The 26,030-nt window shown below is 44.8% G+C and overlaps 2 protein-coding genes across 5 annotated transcripts in view; one reads left to right on the top strand and one right to left on the bottom strand.

Annotated features, from left to right (window-relative positions):
- The first annotated feature begins 9,414 nt into the window (after nucleotides 1-9,414).
- On the top strand, nucleotides 9,415-20,546 carry GNG13 (G protein subunit gamma 13). Its single transcript, XM_069734628.1, has 4 exons — nucleotides 9,415-9,700; nucleotides 17,435-17,668; nucleotides 17,748-17,884; nucleotides 19,852-20,546. The coding sequence occupies exons 3-4, from the start codon at nucleotides 17,787-17,789 to the stop codon at nucleotides 19,955-19,957; spliced, it is 204 nt and encodes a 67-aa protein (XP_069590729.1). The 5' UTR covers nucleotides 9,415-9,700; nucleotides 17,435-17,668; nucleotides 17,748-17,786; the 3' UTR covers nucleotides 19,958-20,546.
- A 2,828-nt stretch (nucleotides 20,547-23,374) lies between these two features.
- The window catches only part of CHTF18 (chromosome transmission fidelity factor 18), a 33,842-nt gene continuing 31,186 nt past the window's right edge, over nucleotides 23,375-26,030 (bottom strand). For 2 of the 4 annotated variants that reach the window (XM_069734624.1, XM_069734626.1), the window contains exons 21-22: nucleotides 24,645-24,702; nucleotides 23,375-23,733 (exon numbers count right to left, since the gene is read on the bottom strand). In XM_069734624.1, coding sequence (XP_069590725.1) covers nucleotides 23,597-23,733; nucleotides 24,645-24,702 — 195 coding nt within the window. In that variant the 3' untranslated portion in view covers nucleotides 23,375-23,596. The remainder of the gene's footprint in view (nucleotides 23,734-24,644; nucleotides 24,703-26,030) is intronic. The other 2 variants (XM_069734625.1, XM_069734627.1) reach the window with 1 other exon arrangement.

The raw sequence follows: 26,030 nt of genomic DNA, 5'->3' as shown, positions 1-26,030 counted from the left end.
TTATGTGGTAACGATGGAGCTTGTCGGGGGCCGTGTGTGATCAGTCACTGCTTATAGGAGATGTGTTGGAAATGGGCAACTGAGCAGGGGCAATTAGTGATTATAGGCTGAACTGGATGGACAAATGTCTTTTTTCGGCCTTACTAACTATGTTACTAACTATGTCCAGACAACTGGAGCAGAGCGTCTCTAAAAATTCAGGTCTTGTGGGGTGTTCCCGGTTTACGGCAGGTCTTGTGGGGTGTTCCCTGTATACAGCAGGTCTTGTGGGGTGTCCCGGGTATACGGCAGGTCTTGTGGGGTGTTCCCGGTATATGGCAGGTCTTGTGGGGTGTTCCCGGTATATGGCAGGTCTTGTGGGGTGTTCCCTGTATACGGCAGGTCTTGTGGGATGTTCCCAATATACTGCAGGTCTTGTGGGGTGTTCCCGGTATATGGCAGGTCTTGTGGGGTGTTCCCGGTATATGGCAGGTCTTGTGGGGTGTTCCCTGTATACGGCAGGTCTTGTGGGATATTCCCGATATACTGCAGGTCTTGTGGGGTGTTCCCGGTATATGGCAGGTCTTGTGGGGTGTTCCCGGTATACGGTGGGTTTTGTGGGATGTTCCCGGTATACGGCAGGTCTTGTGGGGTGTTACCGGTATACGGCAGGTCTTGTGGGATGTTCCCGGTATATGGTAGGTCTTGTGGGGTGTTCCCGGTATACGGCAGGTCTTGTGGGGTGTTCCCAGTATACGGCAGGTCTTGTGGGATGTTCCCGGTATACGGCGGTTCTTGTGGGGTGTTCCCTGTATATGGCAGGTCTTGTGGGGTGTTCCCGGTATATGGCAGGTCTTGTGGGGTGTTCCCTGTATGCGGCAGGTCTTGTGGGGTGTTCCCGGTATACGGCAGATCTTGTGGGGTGTTCCCGGTATACGGCAGGTCTTGTGGGGTGTTCTCTGTATACGGCAGGTCTTGTGGGGTGTTCTCTGTATACGGCAGATCTTGTGGGGTGTTCCCGGTATATGGCAGGTCTTGTGGGGTGTTCCCTGTATGCGGCAGGTCTTGTGGGGTGTTCCCGGTATACGGCAGGTCTTGTGGGGTGTTCCCGATATATGTCAGGTCTTGGGTGTTCCCGGTATACGGCGGGTCTTGTGGGGTGTTCCCGGTATACGGCGGGTCTTGTGGGGTGTTCCCGGTATACGGCGGGTCTTGTGGGGTGTTCCCGATATATGGCAGGTCTTGTGGGGTGTTCCCTGTATATGGCAGGTCTTGTGGGGTGTTCCCGGTATACGGCAGGTCTTGTGGGGTGTTCCCGATATACGGCAGGTCTTGTGGGGTGTTCCCGGTATATGGTAGGTCTTGTGGGGTGTTCCCGGTATACGGCAGGTCTTGTGGGGCGTTTCCTGTATATGGCAGGTCTTGTGGGGTGTGCCCAGTATACGGCAGGTCTTTTGGGGTGTTCCCGGTATGTGGTCTGTTCTTAGAGAAGGGTTGTTTGTTCATGGACACACGATTTAGAACTTATCAAAAGTGCGGTAAGGGAACCGGTGAAATGGGGATGGGAGTCACGGGTGCCCGAGTTTCATAGACTATATGGGGCACAGTGATTCCCCTGAGGAACGAGGGTAGCAGAAATTCTCGAACATTTCCCACTGGCTGTGATAGAAAGGTGTGAGTGAGATCAGACGAAGCATCACGGCAACTATAGAAAGGCGGGCAAACATGCCGAGTATCGCAGCAGGATGAAAAGATGTCAGAATAGGCAGAGTATCACAGACAGCGCCGGGCAGCCACAGACCGGTCAGAGCGCCCGTGCGGACCCCTGGTCACTGCCGATAGAACACACACGTGAACGTCAGAACTGGACCAGGAGTAATGGTAGAAAGCGCCGGTTTCCATCATGTGGACGGCCGGTGCGTCACTTACCTGATGAGAGATGGCGCCAGGATGCCCTATAAGAAGATGACGGGGCAGCAGAGCCCGTGTGATGGGCAGCGTTCTGCTGGGACCTTTTTCTGAGCATATTGGACACATACTCCACCTTTTATCACAGGGCCTGCTATGCAGCGTGTGCTTGTAACGAGCTTTACTGCTGCTTTTGATGATGTTGCATTTACAGATCACATAAGGATATACAACCATGGAACCCCTGAGGAAGCCGTAATCTGTGGCGAAACGCCAGCCCCTTCTCTGTCTTATTGGTACATACATCTGCACCTTTTATAGCACTTTACCTCCTGTGGTTTTACTATATACTAGACTCACTTGGCAGTTTTTGTTGACATGGGTTCATTGGATCAGGTGTATGGAGAAGGGGGCAGTGCTGGCTATGTGAGTGGCATGATACATTTTGTATGAGCACTGGGCATGTGCAGGGGCGCTCAGCCCCATCTGCTGGGCGTTGTAATTCTGTTCTAGAATCCTATAATCTTTGCTTTGTGTATTGCATCCTGCAGGTCTCGTCACAGCCGCGCAGGCCCCTGTATTATGTACATGGCCTGACGATGTAAGGTTATTACTTATGGGGTCTCATATTTTCTTTGGTCGGCAGATGTCACCGATTCATTAATATTTGGCATAGGGACGTTGTAATCAGCTTATGCCTGAAAGAAGAGCCGGATCCACATTATACACGGGATAGAAAATAAATCTCAATATCTAGTAAGGATTAAATCTTTCTGAGGGGAAAGTCTGATTATCCCACTAAGTACCCCCTACCGGGACAGTGTGCGAGCCCCCCCAAATGCTTCTAAATCTTACTACAAATCTATCCATCCCAGGAGGGGCGAGCACTAACGGATGTCCAAGGTGAAAAATACACAGCCTGCTAAATATCTGCAGTATTCCTATACAGGGTAGGTGGTATTATAGCAGTTATATTCCTGTACATAGAGGCAGTATTATAGTAGTTATATTCTTGTACATAGGGGCAGTATTATAGTAGTTATATTCTTGTACATAGGGGCAGTATTATAGTAGTTATATTCTTGTACATAGGGAGCAGTATTATAGTAGTTATATTCTTGTACATAGGAGCAGTATTATAGTAGTTATATTCTTGTACATAGGGGCAGTATTATAGTAGTTATATTCTTGTACATAGGGGCAGTATTATAGTAGTTATATTCTTGTACATAGGAGCAGTATTATAGTAGTTATATTCTTGTACATAGGGGCAGTATTATAGTAGTTATATTCTTGTACATAGGGGCAGTATTATAGTAGTTATATTCTTGTACATAGGAGCAGTATTATAGTAGTTATATTCTTGTACATAGGGGCAGTATTATAGTAGTTATATTCTTGTACATAGGAGCAGTATTATAGTAGTTATATCCTTGTACATAGGAGCAGTATTATAGTAGTTATATTCTTGTACATAGGAGCAGTAATATAGTAGTTATATTCTTGTACATAGGGGCAGTATTATAGTAGTTATATTCTTGTACATAGGAGCAGTATTATAGTAGTTATTCTTGTACATAGGAGCAGTATTATAGTAGTTATATTCTTGTACATAGGGGCAGTATTATAGTAGTTATATTCTTGTACATAGGGGGCAGTATTATAGTAGTTATATTCTTGTACATAGGGGGCAGTATTATAGTAGTTATATTCTTGTACATAGGGGCAGTATTATAGTAGTTATATTCTTGTACATAGGGGCAGTATTATAGTAGTTATATTCTTGTACATAGGGGGCAGTATTATAGTAGTTATATTCTTGTACATAGGGGCAGTATTATAGTAGTTATATTCTTGTACATAGGGGGCAGTATTATAGTAGTTATATTCTTGTACATAGGGGCAGTATTATAGTAGTTATATTCTTGTACATAGGGGGCAGTATTATAGTAGTTATATTCTTGTACATAGGGGGCAGTATTATAGTAGTTATATTCTTGTACATAGGGGGCAGTATTATAGTAGTTACAGTGCCTACAAGTAGTATTCAACCCCCTGCAGATTTAGCAGGTTTACACATTTGGAATTAACTTGGCATTGTGACATTTGGACTGTAGATCAGCCTGGAAGTGTGAAATGCACTGCAGCAAAAAAGAATGTTATTTGTTTGTTTTGTTTTTTTTTTAAATTGTGAAAAGTCTTTTCAGAGGGTCATTTATTATTCAACCCCTCAACCCACCAGAATTCTGTTTGGTTCCCCTAAAGTATTAAGAAGTAGTTTAGGCACAAAGAACAATGAGCTTCACATGTTTGGATTAATTATCTCTTTTTCCAGCCTTTTCTGACTATTTAAGACCCTCCCCAAACTTGTGAACAGCACTCATACATGGTCAACATGGGAAAGACAAAGGAGCGTTCCAAGGCCAACAGAGACAAGATCGTGGAGGGTCACAAGGCTGGCAAGGGGTACAAAACCCTTTCCAAGGAGTTGGGCCTACCTGTTTCCACTGTTGGGAGCATCATCCGGAAGTGGAAGGCTTATGGAACTACTGTTAGCCTTCCACGGCCTGGACAGCCTTTGAAAGTTTCCTCCCGTGCCGAGGCCAGGCTTGTCCGAAGAGTCAAGGCTAACCCAAGGACAACAAGGAAGGAGCTCCGGGAAGATCTCATGGCAGTGGGGACATTGGTTTCAGTCAATACCATAAGTAACGTACTCCACCGCAATGGTCTCCGTTCCAGACGAGCCCGTAAGGTACCTTTACTTTCAAAGCGTCATATCAAGGCTCGTCTACAGTTTGCTCTTGATCACTTGGAGGACTCTGAGACTGACTGGTTCAAGGTTCTCTGGTCTGATGAGACCAAGATCGAGATGTTTGGTGCCAACCACACACGTGACGTTTGGAGACTAGATGGCACTGCATACGACCCCAAGAATACCATCCCTACAGTCAAGCATGGTGGTGGCAGCATCATGCTGTGGGGCTGTTTCTCAGCTAAGGGGCCTGGCCATCTGGTCCGCATCCATGGGAAGATGGATAGCACGGCCTATGGTTTGTAAGATTTATGCATCTGTTAATAAATCCTGCTCTTGTTTGAAGGCTCTAACTTAGGCTACTTTCACACTAGCGTTAACTGCAATCCGCCGCAATGCGTCGTTTTGCAGAAAAAACGCATCCTGCAAAAGTGCTTGCAGGATACGTTTTTTCCCCATAGACTTGTATTGACGACGCATTGCGACGGATTGCCACACGTTGCATCCGTCGTGCTTCTGCGGACTGTCAGGAGCAAAAAACGCTACATGTAAAATACACACACAGCCTGCTAAATATCTGCAGTAGTCCTATACAGGGTAGGCAGTATTATAGTAGTTATATTCTTGTACATAGAGGCAGTATTATAGTAGTTATATTCTTGTACATAGGGGCAGTATTATAGTAGTTATATTCTTGTACATAGGGGCAGTATTATAGTAGTTGTAGTCTTGTACATAGGTGCAGTATTATAGTAGTTATAGTCTTGTACATAGGAGCAGTATTATAGTAGTTGTAGTCTTGTACATAGAGGCAGTATTATAGTAGTTATATTCTTGTACATAGGGGGCAGGATTATAGTGGTTATATTCTTGTACATAGGGGCAGTATTATAGTAGTTATATTCTTGTACATAGGAGCAGTATTATAGTAGTTATATTCTTGTACATAGGGGCAGTATTATAGTAGTTATATTCTTGTACATAGGGGGCAGTATTATAGTAGTTATATTCTTGTACATAGGGGCAGTATTATAGTAGTTATATTCTTGTACATAGGGGGCAGTATTATAGTAGTTATATTCTTGTACATAGGGGCAGTATTATAGTAGTTATATTCTTGTATATAGGGGGCAGTATTATAGTAGTTATATTCTTGTACATAGGGGGCAGTATTATAGTAGTTATATTCTTGTACATAGGGGGCAGTATTATAGTAGTTATATTCTTGTATATAGGTGGAGTATTATAGTAGTTATATTCTTGTACATAGGAGCAGTATTATAGTAGTTAGATACTTGTACATAGGAGCAGTATTATAGTAGTTATATTCTTGTACATAGGGGGCAGTATTATAGTAGTTATATTCTTGTACATAGGAGCAGTATTATAGTAGTTATATTCTTGTACATAGGGGCAGTATTATAGTAGTTATATTCTTGTACATAGGGGGCAGTATTATAGTAGTTATATTCTTGTACATAGGGGCAGTATTATAGTAGTTATATTCTTGTACATAGGGGGCAGTATTATAGTAGTTATATTCTTGTACATAGGAGCAGTATTATAGTAGTTATATTCTTGTACATAGGAGGCAGTATTATAGTAGTTATATTCTTGTACATAGGGGCAGTATTATAGTAGTTATATTCTTGAATATAGGGGCAGTATTATAGTAGTTGTAGTCTTGTACATAGGAGCAGTATTATAGTAGTTGTAGTCTTGTACATAGCAGTATTATAGTAGTTGTAGTCTTGTACATAGGAGCAGTATTATAGTAGTTGTAGTCTTGTACATAGGAGCAGTATTATAGTAGTTATATTCTTGTACATAGGAGCAGTATTATAGTAGTTATATTCCTGTATATAGGGGCAGTATTATAGTAGTTGTAGTCTTGTACATAGGAGCAGTATTATAGTAGTTGTAGTCTTGTACATAGCAGTATTATAGTAGTTGTAGTCTTGTACATAGCAGTATTATAGTAGTTGTAGTCTTGTACATAGGAGCAGTATTATAGTAGTTCTATTCTTGTACATAGGAGCAGTATTATAGTAGTTCTATTCTTGTACATAGGAGCAGTATTATAGTAGTTATATTCTTGTACATAGGAGCAGTATTATAGTAGTTATATTCCTGTATATAGGGGCAGTATTATAGTAGTTATATTCTTGTACTTAAGAGCAGTATTATAGTAGTTATATTCTTGTACATAGGAGCAGTATTATAGTAATTGTAGTCTTGTACATAGGAGCAGTATTATTTTAGTTATATTCCTGTATATAGGGGCAGCATTATAGTAGTTGTAGTCTTGTACATAGGAGCAGTATTATAGTAGTTATATTCTTGTACATAGGAGCAGTATTATAGTAGTTATATTCTTGTACATAGGAGCAGTATTATAGTAGTTATATTCCTGTATATCGGGGCAGTATTATAGTAGTTATATTCTTGTACATAGGAGCAGTATTATAGTAGTTATATTCTTGTACATAGGGGCAGTATTATAGTTATATTCTTGTACATAGGAGCAGTATTTTAGTAGTTATATTCTTGTACATAGGAGCAGTATTATAGTAGTTATATTCTTGTACATAGGAGCAGTATTATAGTAGTTATATTCCTGTATATAGGGGCAGTATTATAGTAGTTATATTCTTGTACATAGGGGCAGTATTATAGTAGTTGTAGTCTTGTACATAGGGGCAGTATTATAGTAGTTATAGTCTTGTACATAGGGGCAGTATTATAGTAGTTATATTCCTGTATATAGGGGCAGTATTATAGTAGTTATATTCTTGTACATAGGGGCAGTATTATAGTAGTTGTAGTCTTGTACATAGGGAGCAGTATTATAGTAGTTATATTCTTGTACATAGGGGCAGTATTATAGTAGTTAAAAAAGTAAAGTTTAAAGTAATTAAAAAAAAAAAAAAAAAAAAATTAATTAACTGGTTCATGCAGCTTTCAGATCAGCAAAGGAGCAGTATTATAGTAGTTATATTCTTGTACATAGGAGCAGTATTATAGTAGTTATATTCCTGTATATCGGGGCAGTATTATAGTAGTTATATTCTTGTACATAGGAGCAGTATTATAGTAGTTATATTCTTGTACATAGGGGCAGTATTATAGTTATATTCTTGTACATAGGAGCAGTATTATAGTAGTTATATTCTTGTACATAGGAGCAGTATTATAGTAGTTATATTCTTGTACATAGGGGCAGTATTATAGTAGTTATATTCTTGTACATAGAGGCAGTATTATAGTAGTTATATTCTTGTACATAGGGGCAGTATTATAGTAGTTATATTCTTGTACATAGGGGCAGTATTATAGTAGTTGTAGTCTTGAACATAGGTGCAGTATTATAGTAGTTATAGTCTTGTACATAGGAGCAGTATTATAGTAGTTGTAGTCTTGTACATAGAGGCAGTATTATAGTAGTTATATTCTTGTACATAGGGGGCAGGATTATAGTGGTTATATTCTTGTACATAGGGGCAGTATTATAGTAGTTATATTCTTGTACATAGGAGCGGTATTATAGTAGTTATATTCTTGTACATAGGGGCAGTATTATAGTAATTATATTCTTGTACATAGGAGCAGTATTATAGTAGTTATATTCTTGTACATAGGGGCAGTATTATAGTAGTTGTAGTCTTGTACATAGGTGCAGTATTATAGTAGTTATACACTTGTACATAGGGGCAGTATTATAGTAGTTATACTCTTGTACATAGGGGCAGTATTATAGTAGTTGTAGTCTTGTACATAGGAGCAGTATTATAGTAGTTATATTCTTGTACATAGGGGCAGTATTATAGTAGTTATATTCTTGTACATAGGGGCAGTATTATAGTAGTTATATTCTTGTACATAGGAGCAGTATTATAGTAGTTATATTCTTGTACATAGGAGCAGTATTATAGTAGTTATATTCTTGTACATAGGAGCAGTATTATAGTAGTTATACACTTGTACATAGGAGCAGTATTATAGTAGTTATATTCTTGTACATAGGGGCAGTATTATAGTAGTTATATTCTTGTACATTGGAGCAGTATTATAGTAGTTATATTCTTGTACATAGGAGCAGTATTATAGTAGTTATATTCTTCTACATAGGAGCAGTATTATAGTAGTTGTAGTCTTGTACATAGGTACAGTATTATAGTAGTTATATTCTTGTACATAGGTGCAGTATTATAGTAGTTATACACTTGTACATAGGAGCAGTATTATAGTAGTTATATTCTTGTACATAGGAGCAGTATTATAGTAGTTATATTCTTGTACATAGGAGCAGTGTTATAGTAGTTGGTGGCGATGTTTGTAGTCTCTTCTCCCATTTTATATAAGCGCGTAGGACGACTATTCTCATTTAGCAGAAGGCGATTTCTGTGCAGCCATCAGAAGTGTCACCGGTAATAAATGTGGCGCAGATTTTGGCCGCTATGTGCTCCGCTCTCCGGGCTTTTGGTTCCTGATAATGGCTGAGGCTTTCCTCTCGCCGTGTCGCTCTTCTTTACACCGCGGCTTCTTTGTCGTCTCCGGGTGACAACTCTCTCCTCCTAAACACACAAGACTCGGCCATCCTCTGCTTTTCCTTAGGGAAGCAATTAAAGGCTGAATCCCCCGGACAGGTATCTATGGCAGCCGCACATTGGATGTCATTAGCATCCGCCAGCGATAAAATGGTACAAATACACCGGGTGACTAATGAGTCCGAGGCCAACCCTGATTTTTTTTTTTTTTTTTTCTGCTACTTGATGCAGAGTATAGTAAGTGATGAGGAGACGGCAGATCCCGGCGCCTTCTCTCCACAAAACCTTCCTGCTGGAGCCGCGCCCAACCCATCCCCAGAAATAAAAGGCCATCACTGGTATTAATCCTCCCTCCGCTGCGGCTGGATTGCTGCTACATTAACAGATTACATTCTGGGCAGATTTAGCAGGATTCATCCTTTATAAAGGCCCCTGCCAGGATCCGGGGGGAGACGACGCTTCCCTGCTCCGTCCTGGATTCTGCTGCATCTTCCAGACGTTTCTGCAGGATCAGGTAAGGAGCCTCTTTGCTATTTTGGAATATTTACATGTGACGGTGTGTGCAGCAGTTAGTGGGTTAACGACAGGGGGTGCAGCACTTAGTGGGTTAATGGCGGGGGTGCAGCACTTGGTGGGTTAATGATGGGGGTGCAGCACTTAGTGGGTTAACGATGGGGGTGCAGCACTTAGTGGGTTAACGACGGGGGTGCAGCACTTAGTGGGTTAACGACGGGGGTGCAGCACTTAGTGGGTTAACGATGGGGGGGTGCAGCACTTAGTGGGTTAACGATGGGGGTGCAGCACTTAGTGGGTTAACAGCGGGGGGTGCAGCACTTAGTGGGTTAACAGCGGGCCCTGCCCCATTATTCTGTAGGGTGTTGGGGGTCTATTATCGCCATCGTGGACAAAGTTGTGGATGCCGCCTGTATTCAGCCATAGGCAGATGCAGCAGAGATGAAAGTGTCATTTTATTCTCCTGTCTCCTGCCTGCAGTCCTATGTAAAAGCACAGATTGGGGGAGACCCCCATACTATAGCACCTGCACCCATTGCGATCTCAGCAAAGTAGCTGCCGATGGTCCAAGAGATCGGAAGGGAAATCAAGTCCTATTCTAGATGTTTTCTGCCCGTTCCTGTAATCTACGTCTGGGGGCTTTGTATTTACTTCTGGGGGGATCCAGGTTCCAAATCCCAATTTGAGGTCAGTTTGTTCCTATGAGATCGATATACCGTCACTGTCCTATATCGAACGGGTCATTATCACAGCTGCTCTCAACTTGTACATACAGGGGAGATCATCATTCGATGATTTTTACATAGGACTGCAGGCAAAACCTACTGCATTGTCTTCCCACAACTGGATCAGCTCTGCTACATCTGTAAGGTTTTTTTTTTTTTTGCACCGAGCAGATTCGTCTTTGGCTGAGGTCTTCCCCATCTTTCCCTCCTCCACCTCTATCCGGGACCCTCCGCCAGTCTAATATATCGGCGGCCATAGATTTCCTGACTGATGCAGTGCACCATTTTTCTTTCTTGCTTCCCCCCCAAGATTTGGTGAGATGATCACATCGTTCGTCGTCTCGCGGCGGAAACATGATGGAATCGTCCTGACAGCTGTGGGCACCGGGCAGGGTGGGCTTAGGGGATAGGGTCCCTCCGTAATCTCGCTGTGGGGTGTAAGCTCTGCTGGTCACAGGCCACAATTCAGACCAGTTAGGCCTCACATTAAGTAAGTGACCCCCCCACCCCTTTATGTCTACGGTATATGTTGGATATGTACTCCCCAGGTCAAAGGCCGGGGGCCCGAGGGGCTCTGTATGGCCTCCAATGGGTGAATGGAGTCCTATGTGTGTGTACAGGGCCCGTACGGGTGACGATGGAGGGTCTGACCTCCGTGCTAGAATATATCCACGGGCACAACCTCCCACCTGACCCCGATTCACACCACTTTCCACTTGTATCGGCCACTTGGGGGGCAGAAATGCTGAGTGATGGGTGTAAGACCTGCAGCTCCAGCTCCCTCCTCCCCTCCTGTGTTGGTGGTAAGTCGTCCTGCACCTCCGGGGGTCATCCGCCGCCCCCGGGCTGTGTTATTGGTGCTATTAGGTGATCATCCTCCATAATGACGGATTCTGCTCACTAATCTCCGCTCGAGTCGCTGAACGTCTCCCCGACGAGTCGTTTTCTTAGGCGGAGAAGGTTTTTTTTTTTTGCTTTGTGAGCAATTAAAGATTTATAGGAACGAGGTTTAATCCATTTATAATGAAAAGTTCTGCGATTCTCTAATAGACTTTGGGGGAAATTTAATATTTTATACTCGCTGGGAGTAAAATGTGCCAAGTTATGCATGCGCGCGCCCCGACGATCACTGCCGCACGGCGGCTTCCCCCAATCCACACAGAGTCGGGTCATGTGACTTGTGCAGCCAATCTCTGCCTTCGGTAATGACTGCATGGTGACATGTGACTAGCAAGGTCAGTGATTGGACGCCGTGGGTCACGGGAACATCAGAGGATTAGTTTAGGTGTTTCTACGTAAGTAACGCTCATGCTCCAATGCATTTCAGACCGTTTAATAGAAAATTCTGGACCGTCCCTTTAAGTGTGAGGTTTGATTTCAGTGGTAGTGACAGAGTTAATAGCGGCAGCCCTGTGTCAATACTGTGTCTGTGGGTTTGTAGGAGCAGTGCAGGGACAACATCTACATCCAGTATACAAATACATGGGGGACCGCACCGGGGGAGGGGCGACAGATGGAGACTGGCAGCAGAATTTGCATTGGTTTCATGGGATGCATTAGCGGCTGGATGCAGTCAGTAAACCGAGGAGATGGACGAGGCCCAGACTATATATCACCGCACAGACCCCCGGGGGCTTCTAGACATCTCAGCAGAGACCCCCAGACTCCTGGATAACTGTCAGGTCCCCCCCCCCTGTTGCCTTCTCAGCATCAATCATCTGGAGCCCAGTAACAGAGGGCCCATCCATATCCATTACAGGACCAGCGTTCCCCATTGATTCACGTCCTCCTCTTCATCGCTGTCTCACGTTTTTCTCATACAAAGAATGGTGGCCCCGCAGCTCTCTGCACAGTATGATGGCCCCTTACCTCTTCATACAGTATGATGGCCCCCAGCTCTCCATACAGTATGATGGCCCCACAGATATCCATACAGTATGATGGCCCCCAGCTCTCCATACAGTATAATGACCCCTCAGCTCTCCATACAGTATGATGGCCCCTTATATCTCCATACAGTATGATGGCCCCTTATATCTCCATACAGTATGATGGCCCCCAGCTCTCCATACAGTATGATGACCCCTCAGCTCTCCATACAGTATGATGGCCCCTTATATCTCCATACAGTATGATGGCCCCACAGATATCCATACAGTATGATGGCCCCACAGATATCCATACAGTATGATGGCTCCCCAGCTCTCCATACAGTATGATGGCCCCCCCCAGCTCTCCATACAGTATGATGGCCCATCAGATATCCATACAGTATGATGGCTCCCCAGCTCTCCATACAGTATGATGGCCCCTCAGCTCTCCATACAGTATGATGGCCCCTTATATCTCCATACAGTATGATGGCCCCACAGATATCCATACAGTATGATGGCTCCCCAGCTCTCCATACAGTATGATGGCCCCCCCCAGCTCTCCATACAGTATGATGGCCCATCAGATATCCATACAGTATGATGGCTCCCCAGCTCTCCATACAGTATGATGGCTCCCCAGCTCTCCATACAGTATGATGGCCCCCAGCTCTCCATACAGTATGATGGCCCCACAGATATCCATACAGTATGATGGCTCCCCAGCTCTCCATACAGTATGATGGCTCCCCAGCTCTCCATACAGTATGATGGCCCCCCCAGCTCTCCATACAGTATGATGGCCCATCAGATATCCATACAGTATGATGGCTCCCCAGCTCTCCATACAGTATGATGGCCCCCAGCTCTCCATACAGTATGATGGCCCCACAGATATCCATACAGTATGATGGCTCCCCAGCTCTCCATACAGTATGATGGCTCCCCAGCTCTCCATACAGTATGATGGCCCCCCCAGCTCTCCATACAGTATGATGGCCCATCAGATATCCATACAGTATGATGGCTCCCCAGCTCTCCATACAGTATGATGGCTCCCCAGCTCTCCATACAGTATGATGGCCCCCAGCTCTCCATACAGTATGATGGCCCCACAGATATCCATACAGTATGATGGCTCCCCAGCTCTCCATACAGTATGATGGCTCCCCAGCTCTCCATACAGTATGATGGCCCCCCCAGCTCTCCATACAGTATGATGGCCCATCAGATATCCATACAGTATGATGGCTCCCCAGCTCTCCATACAGTATGATGGCCCCACAGATCTCCATACAGTATGATGGCCCCCAGCTCTCCATACAGTATGATGGCCCCACAGATATCCATACAGTATGATGGCCCCTTATCTCTCCATACAGTATGATGGCCCCCCAGCTCTCCATACAGTATGATGGTTCCCCAGCTCTCCATACAGTATGATGGCCCCCCCAGCTCTCCATACAGTATGATGGCCCATCAGATATCCATACAGTATGATGGCTCCCCAGCTCTCCATACAGTATGATGGCCCCACAGATCTCCATACAGTATGATGGCCCCTCAGCTCTCCATACAGTATGATGGCCCCACAGCTCTCCATACAGTATGATGGCCCCTCAGCTCTCCATACAGTATGATGGCCCCCCAGCTCTCCATACAGTATGATGGCCCCCCAGCTCTCCATACAGTATGATGGCCCATCAGATATCCATACAGTATGATGGCCCCTCAGTTCTCCATATAGTATGATGGCCCCCAGCTCTCCATACAGTATGATGGCCCATCAGATATCCATACAGTATGATGGCCCCCCAGTTCTCCATACAGTATGATGGCCCATCAGATATCCATACAGTATGATGGTCCCTCAGCTCTCCATACAGTGTAGATGACCCTGCAGCTCTCCATGCATTATGGTGGCCCTCACAGCTCTCCATGCAGTATGATGGCCCTAACAGTACCCCCATACAGTATGATGGCCCCCACAGCTCGCCATATAGTATGATGTTCCCCATATAGTATGATGGCCCCCCCATACACTATGATGACTTCTACTCTCCAAACCACTGCTACACTGTGTGAGGCCTGCTGGCCCAACTCCAGCTCTCCATACAGTATACTGGCCCCCACATACTATAATGGCCTCCACAGCTCTCCATACAGTATGATGCCCCCCATACAATAGAATGGCCCTCCATGCACGATGACGTACCCATCGTTCCCAATAGAGTATGATGGCCCCCACAGTTCCCTATACAATATGATGGCTCCCACAACTACCCGTACAGTATGATGGCCCTCACAACTCCCCATACAATATGATGGGCCCCCACTACTCTCCATACAGTATGATGGTCCCCACATCTCCCTATGCAGGATGACAGCCTTCACATCTTCCCATACAGTATGATTGAACCACAACCCCTCAGTATAATGGCCTCCACAGCTTCCCTTACAGTATGATGGCTCCCACAGCCTATTCCCTATGATAGGTCTCACACAGTATGACGGAACCACAGCGCCTCATGCAGTATAATCACGCCCAGAGCTCCCTATACAGTATGATCGCCCCAAACAGTATGCTGGTAACCACAGTCCCCCATAAAATATAATGGCCTCCACACAGTATAATACCCCCTCTTGGACCTCACACAGTATGATACCCCCTACTATATTCCCACAGAGTATGATGACCTCCGTTTCCCACCACAGGTTCACCGTGTAGCACCAATGTGCAGTATGTGGACTGAGGCTGCGGGCAGCACACCTAGTGAGGACATGCCGCCCGCTGGGCAGCACACCGAGTGAGGACATGACGCCCGCTGGGCAGCACACCTAGCGGGGACATGACGCCCGCTGGGCAGCACACCTAGCGAGGACACGACGCCCGCTGGGCAGCTCATAGGGAGGACATGACGCCCGCTGGGCAGCACACCTAGTGAGGACATGCCGCCCACTGGGCAGCACACCTAGTGAGGACATGACGCCCGCTGGGCAGCACACCTAGCGAGGACATGACGCCCGCTGGGCAGCACACCTAGCGGGGACATGACGCCCGCTGGGCAGCACACCTAGCGAGGACACGACGCCCGCTGGGCAGCTCATAGGGAGGACATGACGCCCGCTGGGCAGCACACCTAGTGAGGACATGCCGCCCACTGGGCAGCACACCTAGTGAGGACATGACGCCCGCTGGGCAGCACACCTAGCGAGGACATGACGCCCGCTGGGCAGCACACCTAGCGGGGACATGACGCCCGCTGGGCAGCTCATACGGAGGACATGACGCCCGCTGGGCAGCACACCTAGTGAGGACATGCCACCCGCTGGGCAGCACACACCGAGTGAGGACATGACGCCCGCTGGGCAGCACACCTAGCGAGAACACGACGCCCGCTGGGCAGCTCATAGGGAGGACATGACGCCCGCTGGGCAGCACACCTAGTGAGGACATGACGCCTGCTGGGCCAAGACTGAATGGTGGCAGAGGGAGCAGACGGCTCACTCCTCCACCGTTATGTTCAACTATATATGCCCCCTGAAATCAAGACAGGGCGGGGGATCACAGCACCAGACCACCCCCGACTCAGCAGCCCCATAGCCGTACTCCAGTGTTTCTACGGCTGTCCCTGGCCACAGTTTGCCAGGTCTGATATATCCCATACCCCTCTACGGTCCTGATTTTGTCCGTATAGTCCTGCCAACCACATCGTAAATGGGGTGGAAATTAGCAAAAATATTTCCATAAGTTGTCATACTGGGGGTGTTTCTACCCAATTTGGGTTCCTGCTAGGTTCTGGGCACAGGACTTGAATGCCCTGAGTTTTGCAGTGAAAATTTGGGAAATGTTATCTCCAATGCCGGGGAAGGGAAGCGGGAGATCTGGATCTGTAATAATCCGCCTCCGGCAATGAAGAAGCTTTAAAAAGAAAAAAATACTGTTGTGTACACAGCTCTTATGAAGACCTATGTGTCTCCATGGTTACGGACCACACAATATCTGCACGGTCTTATCCTGGTGCAATCTCTCTATGTGATGACCATCCGATCACATCGGGGGTCTGGGACTCAGGACTGGGGGTCTCTGTGCTCAGAAATCTCATAAAATGTTTACACCCGGCAGAAAATATTAATCCTTCATGTACCCGACCCCCCCGTGTCCCTCCCACTCCCAAAATAAAAAGATCCTGATCTGTGTTTGTGTGAAAATATGGGCAGGACACAACCCCCATCCTCCATCTGCTCCAGCTTTGTCAGATATTGTTCCTGGAGTCTCAGATTTGTGTTTAATCCACAGCGCGAGGATAACGAGTGGGGACTACAACCCTCACTATCACACACTGGATCATGGGCACACTGGGGGTTGTAGTTCTGTGTATAGACTAATAGCATGGTCTAGTGTCCAGATTTGGAGTTGTAGTCCTCTATTACACTGATGTTGGGTGGTGCAGTCTTTCCATAGAGGATAATAGATTTGTGCAGCTATATGATACATACAGTAGTATAGACATATTGGGGGTTGTAGTGCTCTTCTGTGCAGAGGACAGTTGGATAGTAGTATAGCCCTGCTGAGAGTTGTAGTCTTCTCGGTGCAGGGGGTAATAGTAATGTATGTGGTCACATCCATGTGATCAGTCGTATTGAGGGTTGTAGTGCTATGTCTAGATGATGATGGTATCGTGCTCACGGTGGGAGTCGTAGTATTCTGTACATAGAGGATGACAAGGCACTACAACCCTCAACATGACCAGAATACAATTCTATAATCAACTATACATAGAGCACTACAACTCCCAGTGTAGCCACAGTACAATTTTATATATGGTGAATGGTAGAATTCTAATATGGTCATGTTGGGGGTTGTAGTCCTGTGTATAGAGGATGGAAGGATTGTATTGCGGGCACATTGGGGGTTGTAGTCCTCTGTGTATGGAGGATGATAGGATTGTATTGTGGGCACATTGGGGGTTGTAGTGCTCTGGGTATGGAGGATTGTATTGCGGGCATGTTGGGGGTTGTAGTCCTGTGTATAGAGGATGGTAGGATTGTATTGCGGGCACGTTGGGGGTTGTAGTCCTGTGTATAGAGGATGACCCTACTGCACGTCTGTTCTCATCCAGTCCTTTCTTCCCCCAGGCGCTCGCTGGGGCCCTAGTGCTGCACCTGCCCTAAATGCCATATAGGGCCGCCCTCGTCTGCCCGTGTAGCCGCCCTTCCTCTCCTCCTCTGCCGCCTCCTGGAACATTCAAATCTCATACAAATCCCCTCCAAGCTTCATTTGACTTCTGCCCAGTCGTAGATGCAAAGCAGGAGATAAACGGCCGGAGATAAGAGGCGACAGCATCCCCGAAGTCTGGTGTCCGGCGGCAGGTAATGGCAGACACCCCTGCGGAGCTACGGGACGGGGGGCAGGATGGTACAGAGGGGTATAACCTGTGTAATCTTACAGCACATTCTCTGCGGGGTCTTCTACTGAACAGCAGCAGCCATGGATGAGATGGACGCGCCCCAGATGAAGAAGGAGGTGGAGAGTCTGAAGTACCAGCTGGCCTACAAGAGAGAGATGTCTTCCAAGTCCATACCTGAGTGAGTACAAGAGGCGCAGACGCCCAGAGGATTTCAGGAGATCACCTGTACATAAGTCGTATGATAGAGGGACGCCCACAGAGGATTTCAGGAGATCACCTGTACATAAGTCGTATGATAGAGGGACGCCCACAGAGGATTTCAGGAGATCACCTGTACATAAGTCGTATGATAGAGGGACGCCCACAGAGGATTTCAGGAGATCACCTGTACATAAGTCGTATGATAGAGGGACGCCCACAGAGGATTTCAGGAGATCACCTGTACATAAGTCGTATGATAGAGGGACGCAGCACAGAGGATTTCAGGAGATCACCTGTACATAAGTCGTATGATAGAGGGACGCAGCACAGAGGATTTCAGGAGATCGCCTGTACATAAGTCGTATGATAGAGGGACGCCCACAGAGGATTTCAGGAGATCACCTGTACATAAGTCGTATGATAGAGGGACGCCCACAGAGGATTTCAGGAGATCACCTGTACATAAGTCGTATGATAGAGGGACGCCCACAGAGGATTTCAGGAGATCACCTGTACATAAGTTATGCGATAGAGGGACGCAGCACAGAGGATTTCATGAGATCGCCTGTACATAAGTTGTACAATAGAGAGACGTGGCACAGAGGATTTCACGAGATCACCTGTACATAAGTCGTATGATAGAGGGACGCAGCACAGAGGATTTCAGGAGATCGCCTGTACATAAGTTGTACAATAGAGAGACGTGGCACAGAGGATTTCACGAGATCACCTGTACATAAGTTGTACGATAGAGAGACGTGGCACAGAGGATTTCATGAGATCACCTGTACATAAGTCGTATGATAGAGGGACGCAGCACAGAGGATTTAAGAATAAATTGCATTCATCTACTGGAAGGGAAGTGTAGAAATGTTGAATATTAAGGAACAGACACTGAGAAAGCAGCACAGAGTATGTAAGGAGGGAATTGTGATCATATAGTGTGCCATGTTCCAGGGACGGTGCGGAGTAAAAGGTGCAGGGTCCCCACAAAAAGCAATAAATGAACACGTCAATTCTTAGAGGGGAAAGAGGTGGCCCCTATTCTCCTTATAATGATGTAGGTTACAGAGCCGGTGACCCGGTGTCATGGGGTGAAGACTCCACTCACCGTCCTGGTGATTAAGACACGTTACAGCCAATTTCCTAATTAGACTTTAAAGAGCCGTAATTAAAAGTCTGCTCCTTACTAATGAAAAGCCGAACAGCAGGTCAATAAGGGAAAGCACAGCCATAGCTTCATCCATTACAGGTGGCCGTCAGAGCTGAGGCAGAGCCTGGCCGTGTAATGGTTAATGTACGGTGTCCAGTGAGGAGTGATAATGGTGCGGACATGGAAACACCAGTACGGCTCCTCCTGTATATACTATATCCCTAGCTGCCGCAATTAAAGGTAGAACTGACTCCCTTACCTAGGAGCATCTCTGACCACCAGGTGGCGATGTGACTTTTTGTCATCAACATCTCAGTGTCAAAATGCACAAAGCTCCATCACATCAAGTATGAGGGAAAAACAAAGCTCCATCATCACCTGGAGGGAGGCGAAGGGGATGACATAGTTCAATCACCACCTGGAAAGCAGAGACAAGGCTCCATTACCACCTGAAAGGGGAAAAAAGACTCCATCAACGTGGTTACAGGCAGTGGGTGCAAAACCATATCTCCGTCATCACCCAGGGTAGAATGGGGTGGCAGAGACATAGCTCCATGGTCACCCAGGAGGTGGGGTGACCAGAGACCTACATAGCTCACCATCACCCAGGGGGGAAAAGAGCTCCATCATCACGTGGGAGGGGTGGACAACCAGCAAGTGATGATGGAGCCAAGTCTATGAGTTGCTTCTGATCTCACCTGCCGCTCTGTGCCTCCCCCATTCTTTGCACTGCTGCTGTCTGTGGAGTATGAAGACTTGTAGTAACTTGTCTCCCACTCCTTTTATTTTAGGTTACTAAAGTGGATAGAAGAGGGGGTGCCCAATGACCCGTTCCTGAACCCTGAGCTGATGAAGAACAACCCGTGGGTGGAGAGAGGAAAGTGCAGCATCCTGTGAGGCTCCGACCCCCCGACACTGCCCCCCACCAGATCTTCTCATTTACTCTGAATGTAACCAATACTGATTATCGGGTGCAGATAGGAAGCTGACGACTGCGCTGCATTATTCCACAGTGGGCTCACAGGCGCCCGTGTACTCAGATTCCTACATTTCTCCATGACCAGTAGATAGAGGGGTGAAGACGAGGACCCATTATACTTTACCTTTAGGTTTACACGGTTGGTAAATGCGGGAGAATGCCTTTGCTTTAGTTTAGCAAACTGCTCTGCGATGAGAGGTTCTGCTATGTGTGCGCTGCGTCACACGGCAATAAACGGGCGCGACCTGCACTGCGAAAGTAGCATGAGAGGCTTCAGGCCCTGGTGCCGCTGTACCCAACAGCGCCCCCGACTGTACCTTCCAGAATATGCACTATGTAAACTGTCTATGCTTTCCAGGTTGTTGTAATTAATTTATAGAAAATAAGGGGAGACCCTGCAGACCCCCAACCCCTTTGTATTTTTCTGTCCAAAGAATTAAATGCAAAGATTATTATAAAAATGAATAGAAAATTCATATCTAATAAAAACTTGGTGCATTTTTTTTCCATCACTGTCATTGCAGTCATTTACCTCCCCCAAATGTGATATCAGTGGGAAACATTGGATACTAAGACTATAATATAATACTGCCCCTATGTACAAGAATATAACTACTATAATACTGCTCCTATGTACAGAAATATAACTACTATAATACTGCCTTCTATGTACAAGAATATAACTACCGTACTATAATACTGCCCCTATGTACAAGAATATAACTACTATAATACTGCCCCTATGTACAAGAATATAACTACTATAATACTGCCCCTATGTACAAGAATATAACTACTATAATACTGCCCCTATGTACAAGAATATAACTACTATAATACTGCCCCTATGTACAACAATATAACTACTATAATACTGCTCCTATGTACAAGAATTTAACTACTATAGTACTGCCCCCCCATGTACAAGCATATAACTACTATAATACTGCCCCCTATGTACAAGAATATAACTACTATAATACTGCCCCCTATGTACAAGAATATAACTACTATAATACTGCCCCTATGTACAAGAATATAACTACTATAATACTGCTCCTATGTACAGGAATATAACTACTATAATACTGCTCCTATGTACAAGAATATAACTACTATAATACTGCTCCTATGTACAGGAATATAACTACTATAATACTGCTCCTATGTACAGGAATATAACTACTATAATACTGCCCCTATGTACAAGAATATAACTACTATAATACTGCCCCCTATGTACAAGAATATAACTACTATAATACTGCCCCTATGTACAGAAATATAACTACTATAATACTGCCTTCTATGTACAAGAATATAACTACCGTACTATAATACTGCCCCTATGTACAAGAATATAACTACTATAATACTGCCCCTATGTACAAGAATATAACTACTATAATACTGCCCCTATGTACAAGAATATAACTACTATAATACTGCCCCTATGTACAAGAATATAACTACTATAATACTGCCCCTATGTACAACAATATAACTACTATAATACTGCTCCTATGTACAAGAATTTAACTACTATAGTACTGCCCCCCCATGTACAAGCATATAACTACTATAATACTGCCCCCTATGTACAAGAATATAACTACTATAATACTGCCCCCTATGTACAAGAATATAACTACTATAATACTGCCCCTATGTACAAGAATATAACTACTATAATACTGCCCCTATGTACAAGAATATAACTACTATAATACTGCCCCTATGTACAAGAATATAACTACTATAATACTGCCCCCTATGTACAAGAATATAACTACTATAATACTGCTCCTATGTACAGAAATATAACTACTATAATACTGCCTTCTATGTACAAGAATATAACTACCGTACTATAATACTGCCCCTATGTACAAGAATATAACTACTATAATACTGCCCCTATGTACAAGAATATAACTACTATAATACTGCCCCTATGTACAAGAATATAACTACTATAATACTGCCCCTATGTACAAGAATATAACTACTATAATACTGCCCCTATGTACAACAATATAACTACTATAATACTGCTCCTATGTACAAGAATTTAACTACTATAGTACTGCCCCCCCATGTACAAGCATATAACTACTATAATACTGCCCCCTATGTACAAGAATATAACTACTATAATACTGCCCCCTATGTACAAGAATATAACTACTATAATACTGCCCCTATGTACAAGAATATAACTACTATAATACTGCTCCTATGTACAGGAATATAACTACTATAATACTGCTCCTATGTACAAGAATATAACTACTATAATACTGCTCCTATGTACAGGAATATAACTACTATAATACTGCTCCTATGTACAGGAATATAACTACTATAATACTGCCCCTATGTACAGGAATATAACTACTATAATACTGCCCCCTATGTACAAGAATATAACTACTATAATACTGCTCCTATGTACAGGAATATAACTACTATAATACTGCTCCTATGTACAAGAATATAACTACTATAATACTGCTCCTATGTACAGGAATATAACTACTATAATACTGCCCCTATGTACAAGAATATAACTACTATAATACTGCCCCCTATGTACAAGAATATAACTACTATAATACTGCTCCTATGCACAAGAATATAACTACTATAATACTGCCCCTATGTACAAGAATGTAACTACTATAATACTGCTCCTATGTACAAGAATATAACTACTATAATACTGCCCCCTATGTACAAGAATATAACTACTATAATACTGCCCCCTATGTACAAGAATATAACTACTATAATACTGCCCCCTATGTACAAGAATATAACTACTATAATACTGCCCCTATGTACAAGAATATAACTACTATAATACTGCCCCCTATGTACAGGAATATAACTACTATAATACTGCTCCTATGTACAGGAATATAACTACTATAATACTGCTCCTATGTACAAGAATATAACTACTATAATACTGCTCCTATGTACAAGAATATAACTACTATAATACTGCCCCTATGTACAAGAATATAACTACTATAATACTGCCCCCTATGTACAGGAATATAACTACTATAATACTGCTCCTATGTACAGGAATATAACTACTATAATACTGCTCCTATGTACAAGAATATAACTACTATAATACTGCCCCATGTACAGGAATATAACTACTATAATACTGCCCCCTATGTAAAATAATGCCAGTGTTATAGTAGTTATATGGGGGCAGCAATACAACACTGGTTGTTGCTTCTTCTTGGCATTATGTACAGATAACATTAATACCACATTTTCTCCCTTTACACACGGTAGTTAAGTAAATTTCAAGGAACTTTATATATTTCACATTTTAATACAAAACACATCTGTATACATTTTCTCACAAATATATGAACATTATGAACAAGTCTCCACATGGCACAACATATGAATCTGTTCATGGTCATCTCTCGGCCCAAACACACAGCAAAGTCGACCAAACCACCTTGGGACTCTGGACCAAGTCTATCCATGGACACATTTATACATTTCTGCAGCCATCATCCTCATCATCATCATAACAGATCCTTGATGTGAACGTTCCTCCTCACGGCATTAGAAACCCCTTCATTGAACCGGAACCAGACGTGGCTGTTCCCCACGGCCGTCCCCATTTTCTTTTCTACACAGTCTTCTTGTTTGGCGTTCGCTGCTAGAAATGAATATGATTAGATAAAAAGCAAACACCGAGATTTTCTAGGTGTCAAAATGTTCAGAAACCGTCGGATGACGGCTGCAGATTTATCATTCAGGACTAGGGAAAAAGCCGGGTCACAACTTCCGAACTCACTGGCAGCCATAATGGCCATCATTCATCGTTTATAAAGGAAAAAAATAAATAGAAGATTAACAACTGGAGCTGAGGTGGATAAAAGAGCGAGAGTGGAAGTGACGATGTGGCCAGAGCCGTCACCCCTTGCTGTACATCACAGATAATGCACCGGGGGAGGGTCGGAGTATGAAGGGGCCGCAGCTGCGCAGCGCTCCAGAGGCTCATTATACCAGGCAGCGGATCAATGTGTATAAAATATGTAACGGGCAGGAAGATAGAAGACTCGTCTCGGTGGATGTCTCCTCCGCCATCGTCTCAGCCACTTTATGGGCTTCATCATAAAAATTTGATTGACCACTTTCCTGTGAGAGGCGGCGAACATGGCGGCCGGCAGCAATGCTGAATCAGGGAGAAACGATAGATCGAAGACCTGCCGTAACATGCCCGTGGTTTAGTCTTCAAATTAGGTTTTATTTTTGCACCTGATGCCTCCTGCTGTCAGCAGTACAAGATGGAGTTTGCTTTCCTTAAGGGAAAAAAACTACTTAAGATATGCAAATCCCTGAGTGAAGACAAGCATTGCAACTCGTTCTGCTCCATTAATACAATTGTTTGGCCCCTGTACAGTTTGCACATCCCCCCTAATAAAAGAGGAGATCGACTGCTCGCTGCCATGTTTACATGGACCCCTGAACTTAAAAACAGCCCTTACATCCATTGTTTAGGTCTCGTCTCAGCCTTGTAAAGGTGCGGACCCCAAACCATCCTGCAAACTAGGGCAAGAGCGTTACCTGAAACTGTAGAGGTCACTTTCTTTACAATCTGGCGGCCAAAGAAATCTTTTTCAGGCTGAATAGGGAAAAAAAAAGAGGAAATTTTAGTATTGATTTATTTTACCTACGATCCTTTATAAAAAAACAAAACAGGATTTTTGGTTGCTTACCGTAAAATCTGTTTCTCGGAGCCTTCATTGGGGGACACAGGAATAATGGGGTGTATGCTGCTGCCACTAGGAGGCTGACACTATGCACAAAAAAAGTTAGCTCCTCCAGTGCAGTGTACACCCTACCGACTGGTATTATGCTCTTCAGTTAGGCTAGGTTCACATTGCGTTAATGGGTGTCCGCTAGCGGACTCCGTTACATGGCGAAATTGTCGCAATTAACGCCATGCAACGGATCCATTAGCGCACCCATTGATGGCAATGTGCTAACGGATCGCTAGCGCATGCCATCTTCGGCACTAGCTAGCGATGTCCGTTCATCACTAGCGTAGATCGGGCATCTGCGCAAGCGGGATCGCCCAACGCAATCCCTTTTGGGCGATTGCGTTAGCGCAATCCGCTAGCGTATGCGCTAAACGGATTGCCCTAACGCAATGTGAACCTAGCCTTAGTGAGAAAGCAGGAGACAAAACAATAAGGCTGAAATAACCTAACCACAAAGGTGAGAACTGTAAACATGAGAACAGTCATAGAACTTAGAACCACAGAAAACTGCACGACTTGGGAGGGAGCCGTGTCCCACAATGGAGGCTCCAAGAAACAGATTTTACGGTAAGCAACCAAAAATCCTGTTTTCTCTATCGCCTCTCATTGGGGACACAGGAACCATGGGACGTCCCAAAGCAATTCCTGGGGTGGGAAAACAGACTTCCATCAGGTCAGAGGACTCACTACTGTCGCCTGCAAGATCCTTCTGCCCAGGCTGGCGTCCGCCGAAGCGTAGGTATGGACCTTGTAAAATTCGGCGAACGTGTGGATGGAAGACCAGATTGCCGCTTTGCAAAGTTGTAGGGCAGAAGCCCTGTGATGTACCGCACAGGAAGCGCCGACTACCCGGGTAGAGTGAGCCTTAATCCCAGGAGGGGGCACACTGTTCTTGACCCGGTAAGCCTCCAAAATTGCCGTTCTGATCCAGCGAGCAATAGTCGCCTTGGAAGCCGGCAGGCCTCTACGTGTGCCATCAGGGATGGCGAAAGAGAATAGCCAGGGAGATCCTCACTGCCCTGACGAGGTGCAGCCTTTTCAACGATCGCTCCAGAGGATGAGTCGGAGCTGGACAAAAGGAAGGTAGAACAATGTCCTCGTTGAGGTGGAAATGTGAAAACCACCTCGGGAAGGAAGGCGGAGGCCTGAGGACCACCTTGTCCTGGTGGAAAAATCAAGAAAGGAGGTC

The sequence above is a fragment of the Ranitomeya imitator genome, chromosome 7, assembly GCF_032444005.1.
Source record: "Ranitomeya imitator isolate aRanImi1 chromosome 7, aRanImi1.pri, whole genome shotgun sequence".
In the NCBI taxonomy this organism is placed as follows: domain Eukaryota; kingdom Metazoa; phylum Chordata; class Amphibia; order Anura; family Dendrobatidae; genus Ranitomeya; species Ranitomeya imitator.
This window is presented reverse-complemented; position numbering and strand designations above follow the sequence as displayed.

Bases quoted from the DNA above. Each gene is read 5' to 3' on its own strand.
- GNG13 (XM_069734628.1), top strand. From the start codon at position 17,787: ATGGATGAGATGGACGCGCCCCAGATGAAGAAGGAGGTGGAGAGTCTG. The intron at 17,885-19,851 runs GTGAGTACAAGA...CTTTTATTTTAG, and splicing joins TCTTCCAAGTCCATACCTGA to GTTACTAAAGTGGATAGAAG.